We start from the raw sequence: 14,054 nt of genomic DNA on the forward strand, positions 1-14,054 counted from the left end.
GCCGCCGCCGCCTCCTCGCGGAGCAGCCCCACGCGTGGCCATGGCGGGGCGCGGGGCAGCCCCCCGCGGCACCACCACCTGCCGCCGCCGCCCCCGCCGCCGCCGCCGGGCTGCGGGCCCTCACCGTGCTCATCGCCCGTGTCCCCGCTGCAGGAGGGCAGGGTCCGGCACCACCGGCGGCAGTCGCCGGAGCCGAGCAGGAGCTCCCCCGAGAGGAAGAGCCCCAGCTCCCCCGTTTGCAAAGGTGAGCGCCGGGGTCTCCGGGGCGGTGGCGAGGCACGTCCCGGGCGGCCGGGCCGGGTGCGGGGAGCGGGGCTGAGGCCGGCGGTGGCTCCGGGTGCGCCGTGCCCCGGGGCAGAGGCAGGGACGGGGCTGTGCCCGGGCTGGTGCCCGTCCTGCCCCTTCCCTGGCCGGCGGCAGCGCTTGCGACCGTGTGTGCGTGGAAGGGCTCGTTGCTTTTGTTGCCGCTCTGTTCCGTCCTGGCTCTCAGAAGAGGGACAGAGAGCCAAGCGTGCCATGTGGGGGGTTGTGGCCGCTCCTCTAAGTACCGCGAGTGCTGCCGCAGGTTTGCAGATGAGAGGGGTTCGATGGTGTGGATGTGCTTCAGATACTTGGGCAGAAGCTTAAGGTGCGTTTGGTTTTTGGTAGCTGTTGTGAAGCCTTTGCATCTCCCCTCTCTGTGCACCTCGTGCCAGATGGTGTGGGTGGTTTTGATCCAAACAGTGTTCGCAAGCTTGCGATTAGAGAACTAACTGGTGCTGTAGGCATGGCAGAGACGTAGGAAAGAAGTATTCAGTATCTCTCTTAGTAGTTACTTTCAGCATGAACCCTGCAGAAGGATGTGTGAGCTTGAGAGTGATGACAAGCTTGTGCTACAGCAAAGATAGAAAATAGCGTGGGGATGGCATACATTTTGTAGCAAACTGCTTTTTAATGTTTTTGAATAATTAAATAATTCTTACTGGGAATGCTGGAATTCAAGAAATATGTGGCAGCCAGTTGAGGATAACAGAAGCTGGCATATGTAAGCCCGTTTTCTTCTTGGGATAAAAGTTTACTCAAAAATGCGTGAGCGAGGCTTTGTGTTCATACCTTCAAATCTCGAAAAAACCTGTTACTTTTGAGATACCAAAGCTCACAGCTACTCTTTTATCATTAAATTGCCTGTGCTAATCTACACAATAGTTTAGTAATATGCAGTATATGCAGAAATCTAGGACCAACCCTCCCTTTAACAATCCTATGTCTCCTAATATTCCTCTCCCTTTCTAAAATACTAATTGTAACCAGACTACCGCGTTGGGTTTTTTCTTTTCTCCTATCCTGGCTCTTGGGCAATGATGCTGCCCAATTAGAAGTCATAACCAGCTGGTACAAGATGACTATGTGCCTGCTTGCCTGTAGTGTAAGAGAGCCCTAATAAGGTCCTGAATTAGATTTTCCACTCTCCAGATAAGAGTAATGAGGGTTTTATTAAGGTTATATTCTGAGGTTTTGGATCGAGAAATGTGTGTATTCTTCATTTGAGTTTCTTGTTAATCGGTAATCTGAAAGACTTTATACACATCACAAAATCCTATCTTCATCCTGTGAACTTTATAGAACTCTTGCCTTAGGTGCAATCTCCTGGCCTGGAGAATGAGGAACAGCATGGCTAGCCTAGAGATCCAGGTTCAAATACTCTTAATGAAGGCATGCATTAGACCATTTATGGTGGAAAAGTTTCACTTTTGACCATTTTGTAGAAGCCTGCTGAAACCATGTTGGCTTCTTTACTGCAAATTAATTAGCACATAGAAGGAAACAAGTAATTTGATCACTCTACCATGTTAAGATAACTCTACTAGCTTGTTACAAGACTCGTGAAAACAGGAGAGTGGTGTCCATTTAATTGCTTCCATGTGTTTAAATTTCTGAGCAGTACTTGTATGGGCCCCAAATGCAAATTAAAACTGTTTAATATTGCTCAATGTTTGTCTTGTGTAGTCCAGTGCTTGATAGAGACCGAGTTAACTTAAATTTCTTCTTCGCATGAACTGGAAAACTTAGCTGTAGCTGAGAACATGGAAGTGGAACTCTTTTTGCTAAGGAGGCAATGGTTGTGGAGCCACACGGGCCACTTGAGGGAATCGGTCAGAATCTGCTGCAGAATAACCTGGGTTTTTCTGTTTCTTGCTTTCTGTTGATGGTGGCTTTTGTTGATTCCTACAGCTGCAGCCATGTTTTTTTAGATTAAAATGAACCTTGAGGTTAGACAAATGATAGCTTCTGAACTTAGATACTGGTTGTATCTAAAGTACAAGTTGTGCGCTTTAGACTTAACTTCATGTTTTACAGATTTTCTTTTCTGGGAAGCAGTTGAATAGTTTTGAATGTAGTTTTCATGAACACTTGAGGACCCCAACTTGTGAATTTACAAATGTTACTTCTTTTGCTTCTTTTGTGGTTTTGGGTGTGCATTTTGTTGGTTTGGGGTTTTTTGTCCTAGTTTTCTGACCTGAATTGCAACTTAATTTCGGAAATGCTTAACTGAATTTTCTGTTGGTTATGGGATAGTTACAAATAGAAGATTCTGTTATACAATTTCTAATTTTCCATGCTTTTCTTGCCACTTTCCTCCCTCACAAATGTGACCAGGAGCCTAGATCTTGCTACTACCCCATTTTGTCTTTTACTTTCGCTTTCTGCAGTCTCTAGTACTTAGTTCAAGGACTTCAGCTTTTAATTGCACGTTAATGTGCTCTGTCCTTCCCATCACTGGTGTGGCCTCATTTCTACATTGTGATGTCTGTCCTGCAGTCTCCAGTTTTGGTTCAATTTTCACATATGCATCTTTACCTGTCTGCAAACCATGCTGTTAGAGGACATTGTTGTGACCTACTAGTACATTGTTGCTAAGTGAGATAGCGAAATGTGTATGCTCCCTATTTATTGTTGGGTTTGTCTTGGTTTATTTACTGAATGAAGATCTAATGGCATCTTATTATTTGTGTTCTTGTATAAAGCACATCATCTCAGAGGAATTCAACTGCTCAACTTAGAAAATGGTTTAATGTACCAGCCTGTGTAAACAAGAAGGTCAAGACTGGAGCCATAGCAATTATTTACTTTTAAGTGCCTTGAAGTAGTGAGAGATTTCTCTACTGGATGCTGAACTTTCTGGTATATACCAGTTGACTATATTGGACATTTTAACTCATTCTAAAATTAAGGAGAACAATTGGTTAGTTTTGTCTGGAACTAAATTGACCTCTAATTGTTTAGAGTAGTCTATAGAAGCATGATATTAAAGCGTTCTTGTGTGAAAGAAAATGATGAAAATAGTTATAATAGTATATAAAGTCTGAAATAGGTCAGATGTGAACTCCTTGGTAGAGAGGAAGAAAAGGAACTCCATTACACTCTTAAATTTCACCATAGAATTTATTTATTTTAATAATTTGAGTGACACATTAATAACTGCATACCTATCAACCTTAATTACCAAGGTTTTGCAGCAGTTCTGAAAGTTCTGTAGGATAAGAGTATAGAAGTCTTTGTGTACCATTATATGCCTGCTTTGCTTACTTAAGCTGTTTTACAAATGGTAGGTGTAAAGAAAGTGAATTCATTTTTGCAGCATCATACTTGTAGGTTTCTTGTGGCCAACACTTCAGGTGACTTTATTGAGATTAAATATGTTTTCATTCACTAGAATTAAGTAACTTGAACATCTTGGGCTTTCTGAGGTTTGCTTTTGTAAAACACCATTAATTCAGCCATTCTTCTACAGCAGGCCAATTTTGAATTACTAGTGAATAGTTCTCTTACATTTATGTGGGGATAATAGCCAGGATTGTCTTCCAAAGGGAGTATACACAGTTGGGCTGTGTGTCTGGTTTTAATGCTCTGAGTCTGTTAAGTTCTTTTAATGAAATGTGAAAAGTAGGTGAAGCCCCAGAGATCAGTTGTCTTTTTCGAAGAGACAGCTCTGCCAGCTGTGCCTGAGAGAGATCCCATGAATGTCCTTTCCAGGGAAAACCCTGACCAAAAGGTCAGCTGTATGCCTTGATGCCAGAGAAGCTAGATGAGTCTCACTCCTCCTCATTTCTTTGGATAGCCCACTTGTTTAAAAAAAGCTTCAAGTGGAACTCAGTCAGGGAATTTTGTGAGTTCAGTGCTGTCTGGTGCTTTTCCAGTGTCCCTTTTCTCCTGCTTGTTTTCTCACAGTATCTGTTAGACGATGTTTCTTTGGAGTTTTTACTTTCCTTTCTCAAAAATTTAATTTCAAATATATAGAAAGAGGTCAACAGGATGGTAAGATCAATCTGAAAGTTACACTTCAGCAATAATCATTATTTTGTCATTCTAACAACAGTTCTGAACTTTTCCTGGAAAACTGAAAGGTGAATTTTCAGAGTGTTTTATCTCTTCGGACTTGCTTATGTTTAAGGCCTTTCTCTTTTTTCCCTTCCTTTCTTTTATATATATTAATTTTCCTCTATGAAATAACTGGTTTAAAGGTCTGTGTTCTTACACTGTAATTTCCGTTATCAATTGTAACTGGACTTGTATGCTGACACCCTGCCAAAATCAGTGCACTCTTTCCTACCTTTCAGTTAGTTGTTGGTAGGCATCTATATTGGTTCCATTTTGCTCTTTAGTCACACTGTTAGTCTGCCTTAGCTTACATTGCCTTCTGAGTTGCCTGACTTCACACTGGGATAAGTGTAATACCAGTTCACCTGTAGCAGCTGCAGTTGGTCAGAGGTACACAATGATTGGTGAAGACATGGTAACTTGCTTGTTATTTGCCTGCATTATGGACTTATTGGTCTGTATTGTGTGTGTTCTGCTTGTGTTTTGTTCTATTACTTTGCTTTGTTTGAGACCAAATTGCAAAAAGACTTTTGTTTCTAAATAGATTTATACTAGTGGTGGATGGATAGGAGGGTTGATATTTATCACAAATACTGGTTTAAAGAGATAATCAGGCCAATTAAAACAGATCTAATATTTAAGAAGCGTCTATTTGATGAAACAGCTCCATTGTTTTTCATCAGCCACAGCTGTTGTAACTGTTATCTCTATGGAGGCAGATCTCTTGTTATGTAGGTCACATCAAGGGAAAATAGCAGCTGAACACTTGCTTCAAGTATTGCAGGGGAAAGTGCAATGAAAACATTGTATATGTTCCCATTGAAATGTTTTGAAACATCAAGGAGAAATGTGTAGTAGACTTTGCCAATTTGTATTAAAACAGGTTATGAAGGTGGAAAAGTAAGTAAAAACATATCCAAACATCCTTCCCCATCTAAATATAAGTAATTTGAAAAACAGAGTTCCTTGAAAGAATTTTTATTTCAGAGGAAAAGAGAGTACTTGTAGGCTTTGTGCCTTGAAACAAGCAGCTTCCCTTGGACTTAAATAGTAAACAGGCTCCTCAGTTTTCATTCTCTCTGTTTGTTCAGGAAAATAGTCTTTCTATTTTTTCTCTTTTTGTGGTGGAGAGGGTAATAGATTCTGCTTCTCCAGTTCTGAAGCTGTCTGCTGCAGTAGCTTTGCAGATGATGTGACTGACTACATACACTTCCTGATTTATAATTTTTTTTCACATCCTTTGTTTCCTCTTAGTAAAAAGAGAGAAGCTTCTTGAAGAGGAAGAATAACTCAGAAGAAAAACAGGGAGAGTACAGCAGCTAATTCTAAGACAAATAACATGCTTGATATAACTTTGGAAGTGAGTGTAATTTTTAAGGAACGACATGTTGCATTAGCATGCCACACTGTCTCATAGTACAGACAAAAGGAATTGGTTTGAAATCTTCTGCTACAAACAGACCCTTCAGTGTGAGTGTGGTGGTAGTGGTAGTCAGGGAAATTCTTTGATACAAGGGTCTTAAGTGCAAACTCCAAAGCAGATTTGCTGCTGTACCCTGAGAGCAAATCTGCTGTGAGCTCAGTAATAGGGTTTTGTTATTGTTGGTACTAGCAGAAATAATAAACCAGATGAGGTTTCCTGACTCCTTTGTGTGAATGTGGCTGATTGTAGTGCTAATAACTTTTTCCTTATAGTTGAATTGACATATTTCCCACTTTTTTAATGTGTACATTTCTAATGTGAAATTTGCATGAAGATATTTATTGTAGAATGTCACTAGACATAGAGCTGTCCACAGCACTGAAATTTATACCTACCAGGTTTTAATAATATTTAACATATGTATTTTTAGTAGTTTGCAACAGCTTAGAATTTGAATTCTGGACTTCTGATGTCAGTGATTTTATTTTCTGACTAGCAGTCAGACACTAATCAGGAACAATTTCTTTTGCCCATAAATGAGTTTCTGCATGATACAAATTGCTATGTTATTGATACTTTTAGTGCAGAATTCATCCTAAGGCACAGTCAGGGAGGACATATGACTGAGTTTTTCCAGTGCCCTTTTAAAGCTTCCATCTGGTCTCTGAATCATGCTTGCTGTGTTCTAACCATGTATTTTAGGCCTCTGTATTCATTATAGGTAAGATTAATGCACAGTTCTTTCAAGTATAATTCTGTGGGGAGCAGATGAGTTGATAGTAAGCTTAGATCATTGTGATCTCAGTATTTGCATTTTACATTTCCAAATATGAGAGCATTTATGTATCTCTAAACCCTGGGTCTTTCCTGCTGCTCAGTCTCTTAAATTTAACAACCTCAATTACTGTTTTGAGGAACCTTTCTTCAGTGTTTATTCTTAATAGCTTGCAGTGTAGTCTTTTACTGCCACTTTACTTAAGGTATCACTGACAGATGGGATAGATACAAATTTTTATTTGTATTCTTCCTTCTCATGCTAATTTTTGTGTTTGTTATATTTAACCTTTTTTAGTAAGGATTCTTATTAGCATCTAATTTGTTCTGAGAAGGGATACCAATGTAAACACTAAGAATGAAGTGTTGCTGAAGATATAGCATCAGGCAAATCTGAATGTAGTTACCAAATAGCATGTAAAGGGAGAAGATGACTCGATTTGCTTGTAAAATGTAAATCATTACCTTATCGAAGTTGACTTCTGGATCTAAGGGTTGAACCATGTATCATATGCCATATATCATGTACTGAGTGCTTAATAAAACATGCCAGTTTATAGTGTTCCTTGAAGTAAAGTAGGCGAAGGGTAAAGGGCTAGTGGGATGAACTCTAAACTTGACGTTAAATTGAGAATGTTCAACAGTTTTTTCATTAACCTTTATGTATGAGGAAACTTAGCTATTTTTATTTCTTCTAGGCCTTCATCATTTAAGAATCCAATGACAGTTTTACCTTTAAGGGAGTGAATGGTTGTGTGTGAGTACTAAGGCAACATTTGTGGCATTAGGATGTTTTTAAGGAAATTGTACGAACAGATTTCATAGCTTTTTTTAAAACTGAATAGAGCCTGGCAAAGCAAACTTTATTTCCACATTAAAAGTATCTTATTGTATACTTAATAACATCATGGTTCCAATTTGATGTGACTTCTTGGAGACTATTAAAATGAGTAAGCTCTCTGTCTTGCTTTCTTTGTAATCAAGTGTTCTTGTTCTAGCAGACAAATCAAGACCACCTTCATCAAGCCCTTCCAGTATTGTTCGCCGGACTTCCTCACTGGACACACTTGCTGCTCCATACCTTGCTGGACAGTGGCCTCGTGATAATCATGGACAAGCTGCTCCATGTATGAGAGACAAAGCTACACAGGTAGGACAGGTTTTTGTCTTTGGAGTATTTAAATGTGAAGATGGGATTGAAATATAAGAAAAATGTTTTCCCTTGAAAACATTCACTTTAGCTTTCTTGCTCACAAGTTCTTAATCACTTTCAAATTGCAGGAATCCTTTACTACTGTGTATGTGAATTATTTAATTTCTCCTTCTGTGGATGCAGTCTGGCAGTAGGTTTCTCTTGTAGAGTGAAAGAAAGAGACAAACATATCAGATTCTAAATCCCTATTGCTAGAATGTGGTTTCAACAACAGGTCTCCACTAATTCCAAAGAACATAAGCAAAATGCAGTTGGAAGAGGACGTGACAGCATGTGGGACATACTTGTGTTTGAAGCCATGCTAGTTTTCGTAACAGTAACAAAAATGTGGCCTCATAGGTTTCAGTGTTGTGTCTAAGGACACGTGTAGGGTATAGAGCAGAGGAGGTGTTACTGTGTGGCCTTCTCCAGATCCACAGGGTCTTGTGAAAAGGACCACTTTTCAAAGAGCAGCCTGGTAGAGAATGAAGGTGCTTTGTAGGGGAATATGCCTGTGTGGATAAGGTGAACATAGGAACTGATGAGGAAAGGACAGCCTAGGAACAAGGTTTCTGTGCAGGAAAATGAATTGGAAAAATGGTTAGAAGATAGGGTGAAAGAGTTAAGCAAACTGAAGTAAGAGGAGGAGGATGAAGGAAGGTGTGTGATATACAGGGAATGGCTGTTCATGCTTAGCTACTAAAAGGCATCGTTAAAGGGCAGAACTAAACCTGTATGGGTATCTTAGCAATTTATTTTCATATTTGATTTCTTAGGATAATATATTTTTCAAATTAATTATTTTTCTGTACTGCTGCCAAAGTATTTGCTGTGTTCAGTAGATCTCCTTCATCTTAGTTTCAATATAATCTGTGTCATGGCTGGGCTTTTATAATCTCTGTATTTGCCAGATATCGTCATTTTTGGTTTGCATTTTTTGTTTGTCATTTTCTTCTGTTTTGACACATCTAACTGCTGTGGTAGTGGGACTTTGATATATAAGGGGAAATATATTTGAAAAGGTTAATGTGATGACTATAAAGGGCACTGGGTGTTTCTACAGAATGAGTACATTTAGTGGTGATTTATGGTAGTGTATTTCTGAGACAAGTAGAATGATCTGTTTGTACTTCCTAATTTAAAATTTCTCAAACCAGTAGAAAATTTGGGGATATAGACATATATCTGTAAGCCCAAAGCTTTTGTTGATATGACAGTGATGAGATACTATTGCTTTTAATATTCTGGTGTGCCTGAGAGCAACCACTCAAGCTAAGGACAAGTTTAATGGGGGAAGGATGTTGTGAATGGTACCAACTAATAAGCAAGTAGTAGTACATTAAGAACCTAGAGAAATATAAATCCCACTTTGCCTACTGGTTATCTCATCTGTGTTTCTTGATAATAGTATTATAAACAAAATATGAAGAATAAGTAGGAGGAGACTTGCTAAAATAGTACCACATTTCTGTCTTGATGTACAGGTTTCCTGCAATTTAGTGTCTTATACCTACTCCCACTCTGAAAAGATTTCCAACTGTTTGTTTTGAGGATGAGCATCAAAGCAACCTCTAATGCTGTAAAATGAATCAGATATTAATTTATTAAATAAGTCTTGAATCTTGAGTCAAAGTCTGAAATATAAATTAAAGGCAAAGACTGATTAGAGTGTTAATTAGACTCCTGTAGGAAAGTGTAGTGGTCGTGCTAAGTTGGAAAGCTAGAATTAGTGGCTAAAGCTTACTGTTCCAGGAGCTGCAGGATAGGATGAGACTCATGATTGATGTTTGAGAATTGACTAGACAAAGGTTGGTACTTTGGTTGGGAATGGGGGTTATCAATTATTCTATTTTATGATGAAGATCACTGAGGGCTTTTCTGGAAAAACAGATTGTAATGGATTCTGATTTTGCTATGAAATAGGAATTTCAAAGCAACCCTACTAACTTTATTATTCAGATTTGTCCTAGTTAGTTTTTGATTTGGAATGATGAAGATTAAAAACTACTAATAGTAGAGGTTTCATTTATACGAAACTTATATCTGTAACTAAAGCTGGTGGGATTGCAACCTATATATTTGGAGTTACAGCTCCATATCCCCTGCAAAATAGGGATTGATACCATAAAGGACTTGTGAGTTTCTGTGATCTGAGTGCAGATGGGGTAAGTAAGGTCAACTTGTGGCTTCTGCAGGCTGTTAGTCTCACATGTAAGAACAACTACTGCACACTGTGAAGACTTTAAGGCAATCAAAGTTCCTCTCCAGTGAGATATCAGTGACTCCTAAAAATGAGGTTAGCTAGATCACTACTGTGTGCTAAGAACTGCAACAGTTGTGGCAACAATGCGTTTCAAGGAATTTGCTGTCTCTGAGTGTGTAAGCTTCTTCCAGATATCCTTCCCCTTGCTTCATTAGGTATATTTCTTGTGACTGCACAGAGGTTCCTGAGAGATTTTACTATCCATCTTCTTAGAGCCTTCACAGTTCACTGCTTTTGAAGACGTTTCTGGATGTGGTTAGGTAGAAATACAAACTGTCCATAAAGCGTGCAGTATTATCACGTATTATGCCTGTGCATTTCTTACCTTAAATACAGTTTGTCTTAATGATGCTTTGAATTTCTTAGAAGTCTTTCACCACAGTATATTTGCAAGTTTTTTTTATTAAACACTGATAGCTATACCAATTTAGTATTATCTGTGTTGCTTTCTGCGTGGCCTGAGATAACTATGAACCTGGAGCCCTTTGAGACATTAAACTGATTTCCTGCTTTGCAGGAGTTCTAGTGGTGCTCATGTGCCTTGTCTTCCTTTTTCTCATTTTTGTGAGCAAGAACATGATTTTGAAGCTGTGCTGGTGCAGGCTTTCACAATGTTTACACCAAGCTACCCTTGCTAGTGTGTCATAAATAAAATATACCATCTTTCTCCAGTTCAGAACTGTCATACGGGTTCTTCAGAACTGTATAGCAGCTTGTGGTATATCTGGCTGTGAATACTGCCTTATGCTCAATAATTTGGAAGGAAAACTAGCACATTCCTGATTAGAATAAGTCTGAAAGTTGTTGGGGTCTTTATTTATATAGTTTCACTCCACTTTTTCATAATTTACCTGTGAGAAAAGTTTCTAGTTGGTGACTGCTGTTCACTTTCAGTTCTGAATCTAGCAAATCCTAAATGTTCTCAAAATATTCTGCCAGAAAGCAGGAATTTTCTTTTTTAATTAATCCTGTAATCTTCTTGCTACAGACAGAAAGTGCCTGGGCTGAAGAATATTTAGAAAAGAAGAGAAGCTCACACAAACGTTCATCATCATGGGGCAGCAATGAACAACTCAAGGAGGTCAGAAATGCCATTACTTGAGATAATTTAGATTAAATTTTTTTGTGGTATGCACTGATACTATGATTTTTCAGGAAGGCAGTATTTAATACAGTAATGCAGGTCTATTAAAAATTTTAATCTGAATGTTGGGAAAGAAAGTGTTCAATGCAGGTGACATTCTTCATCAAAGGAGAAAATACAGCAGTGACCAAACTACTTTCAAACTTCATGTATTTCAAGTTCTTTCATTAAATCTCCAGAGGTGCCTTCTGGGCTTCAGTTGAGTTGGTTACTAACATATTAGGTGTGCAAGATATTGACTCTGATTTAGTGCTGGCAGTAATTATGAACATTGTGGTAGTAAAGAATTTTAAGTAAGTGATGGAACAGATTCATGACACTACATGTGTACCTGAATACACTTGTTGAAATCTAATTTTTCCTTCGTTAGATTGCAAAATTGCGTCAACAACTGCAGAGAAGCAAACACAGCAGTCGGCACCATCGCGATAAGGAGAGACAGTCTCCATTTCATGGCAACCATGCTGCCATTAACCACAGTCAGGTAAGGCTGGGTGCTTTTTGGCCATATTGGGTAGCTAATACTAGTTTTAATTCCTTTCAAGGTTGTGATTTGCCTTTAAGGGAACTTAGAAATACCATGGACTGCTAAATGTGTTATAGCTATAGGTGAATTCTATGAAATGGGTCTCTTTCTTTTGACTTCCTTGAGTGAATGGAGTTCTAGATTTTTTGTTACTTGGATGAGCTGGCTTTGAACTCCCTCTTCCAAATAATTTCAGGTAGTTAAATCCTTCCTTAAAGCAAGATTTTTAAAATACATTCTGCAGGCTCCACAAAAGGATGACAGATAAGTTTAAGCAAAAACCACAGATCATCTTTTTCATTACGCACTGCTGTAACAATTACGGCTTTACATGTAGAATATGGCACGGAGCAAACTGCTGGTAAAACTGTATACTCAAAATGTGGCTTTTTTGAGCACATTTTGTGTCTTGACAAGCACTTGTCTAATACTGTGAGATTTAGAGAGCTTACCTGACAAAAGGCTATTCAATGGGATTACTTATTTGTTTATACACTTCATGACTTTATTCAGCCTTTTTAAGATTTTATTTCTTTTTCCTGTCATTTATTGTGCCTTGAGACTTGGAAGTAGTAATCACTTCAAAAATTGCAGTGGTTAGGCCACCACATGTTCTGTGTGCAGTTTCAGTTTTATCTCAAGACTTTTAATAAGGTCAGCTTGACAGAGATGTAATATTTTTAGCTCAATTGATAACATTGAGCTTAAAAAAATACAGGCTTTTAGACACACAGATCCTTTTCCAAGTGTGTTTTGCTTGAGTAACTTTAAGAAAACCAATAGGAAGGTTTGGACATTTTTTCAGAAGAAAACTTTTTTCCTCTCCCTACTGATCTTGTGAATGTATATTTGATACACACAATTTTTTAACAGTTATGAAAAGAACAATAGCCTTGCAAGGCAATGTAGTTGAAAGAAACTATGAGACTGTCAGTGTTGTGAATTGAGAAAGTACTTCATCTCTGAAGCTTCTCTGAAAATCTAATCATATTCCCAATTGCTCCTGATATGCCGTTAGCATTATTCTAATCAATATCGTAATTTGACACCAGTTAATAAAAACTGTGTCATTTCTGTCGTTCCATCCTTCTGGAATTAATTTAGGCCACAGAGGGAAGTTGTTGTGGCATCAGCATGTATCCTGCTCTACAGATACTTATCCACTCTGATAAAGGATGAAATAAGAAATAGAAGGGAGAACCATGCATTCAGTCCTAAGCAGCCAAGTTCTTTCCCAGATAAAAGTCAGGTATCTGAGTGAATCTATTTGTCTTTCAAGACTGGAAATAAGAAAATGGAACAGCGTTTTGAATTTCTTCTGCTCTGTACTTCTTAACTCCTATTTTGTATAAAAAAATCATTAGCATCTTTTGTCTCAGACCCTAACTTCTTAGCCCTGCTGTAGGTCACTTAATTAGGAGTCACAAATTATCAGGATTTAAGTGCCTTTTGAAATCAGTTTGAATTCTGTTCTATTAGAAGTATTTAGAATTTTTTTAGAATTACATTTTTTGACATAACAATTTAGGAATTACTTCTTCAAACTCCTTAAATCTTGAGACAGAAACTATTTCCTCTTCTTTTGTGTAGTAGAAGAACAGATCGGATTTGAAACAGGCTGTGTTGTACAGATCCCTACATCTTGGTCTGCTTTACTGCAGTGTGGGTGCAGTGTAGTGTTCCGCTGATCATAGTGACTGCTGTAGCTCAAGTCAGAACAGTCCAAAATGATGAACAAAGGAAGACAAATAAATGACCCAATCCCTTTCTAGGGGTTTTTGAAAAAGTGTATGAAAATCAACATACAAAACGTGTCATAAACTGTTGGTTCAAAAAAGAAAAAAAAGTCAGATCAACATACTTGATGCAGGTGTTTTATCCAAATTTGTAGAACTTGAGGACATTTGAGGCATTTCAACCAAAAGGTACCCTGAGGAAATTTTGGTATAGGTTCTTTAGTACCTGGAGAATCTCATGCAGTCTGTCAGGTTTTCTTGGCATTCTGCAAACCTGTGGGTTTCTGAATGCTAAGCTATTGTCAGTTTAGCATAGATAATCTTAGTGTGTTTTAATTTTCAAAATGAACAGTGATGCTGTTACTCTGAAAAATAACCCACCCGCAAATTTTTTGGTCATAATTATTTTATTATTTTGTTTCTTGTGTGGATGCATTTGCATTCTGCCAAATTTTAGAGTATGTGAATAAAATATTGCACAATGGATAATTAGTTTTTGGGCTTGTGAAACAAACTATAAAATATAAACTGAGGCAAAGCAGCACTTCCAGGATTGCAATAGAAGACAAAACATTGTTTTTCTTTGTAAATTTTGTGCCTGCTGTGTTGAGCTACTTGCAAGGGGGGCAAGTTATAG

At 38.4% G+C, this 14,054-nt stretch overlaps 1 protein-coding gene across 1 annotated transcript in view; it reads left to right on the top strand.

Annotated features, from left to right (window-relative positions):
* The window catches only part of FAM117B (family with sequence similarity 117 member B), a 28,516-nt gene that overhangs the window by 811 nt on the left and 13,651 nt on the right, over positions 1–14,054 (top strand). Inside the window, exons 2-5 of the mRNA XM_027678284.1 lie at positions 3–244; positions 7,555–7,706; positions 11,000–11,092; positions 11,526–11,639. Coding sequence (XP_027534085.1) covers positions 3–244; positions 7,555–7,706; positions 11,000–11,092; positions 11,526–11,639 — 601 coding nt within the window. The remainder of the gene's footprint in view (positions 1–2; positions 245–7,554; positions 7,707–10,999; positions 11,093–11,525; positions 11,640–14,054) is intronic.

This window comes from Neopelma chrysocephalum, unplaced genomic scaffold (genome assembly GCF_003984885.1).
Source record: "Neopelma chrysocephalum unplaced genomic scaffold, ASM398488v2 Primary Assembly neopelma1_44, whole genome shotgun sequence".
In the NCBI taxonomy this organism is placed as follows: Eukaryota; Metazoa; Chordata; class Aves; order Passeriformes; family Pipridae; genus Neopelma; species Neopelma chrysocephalum.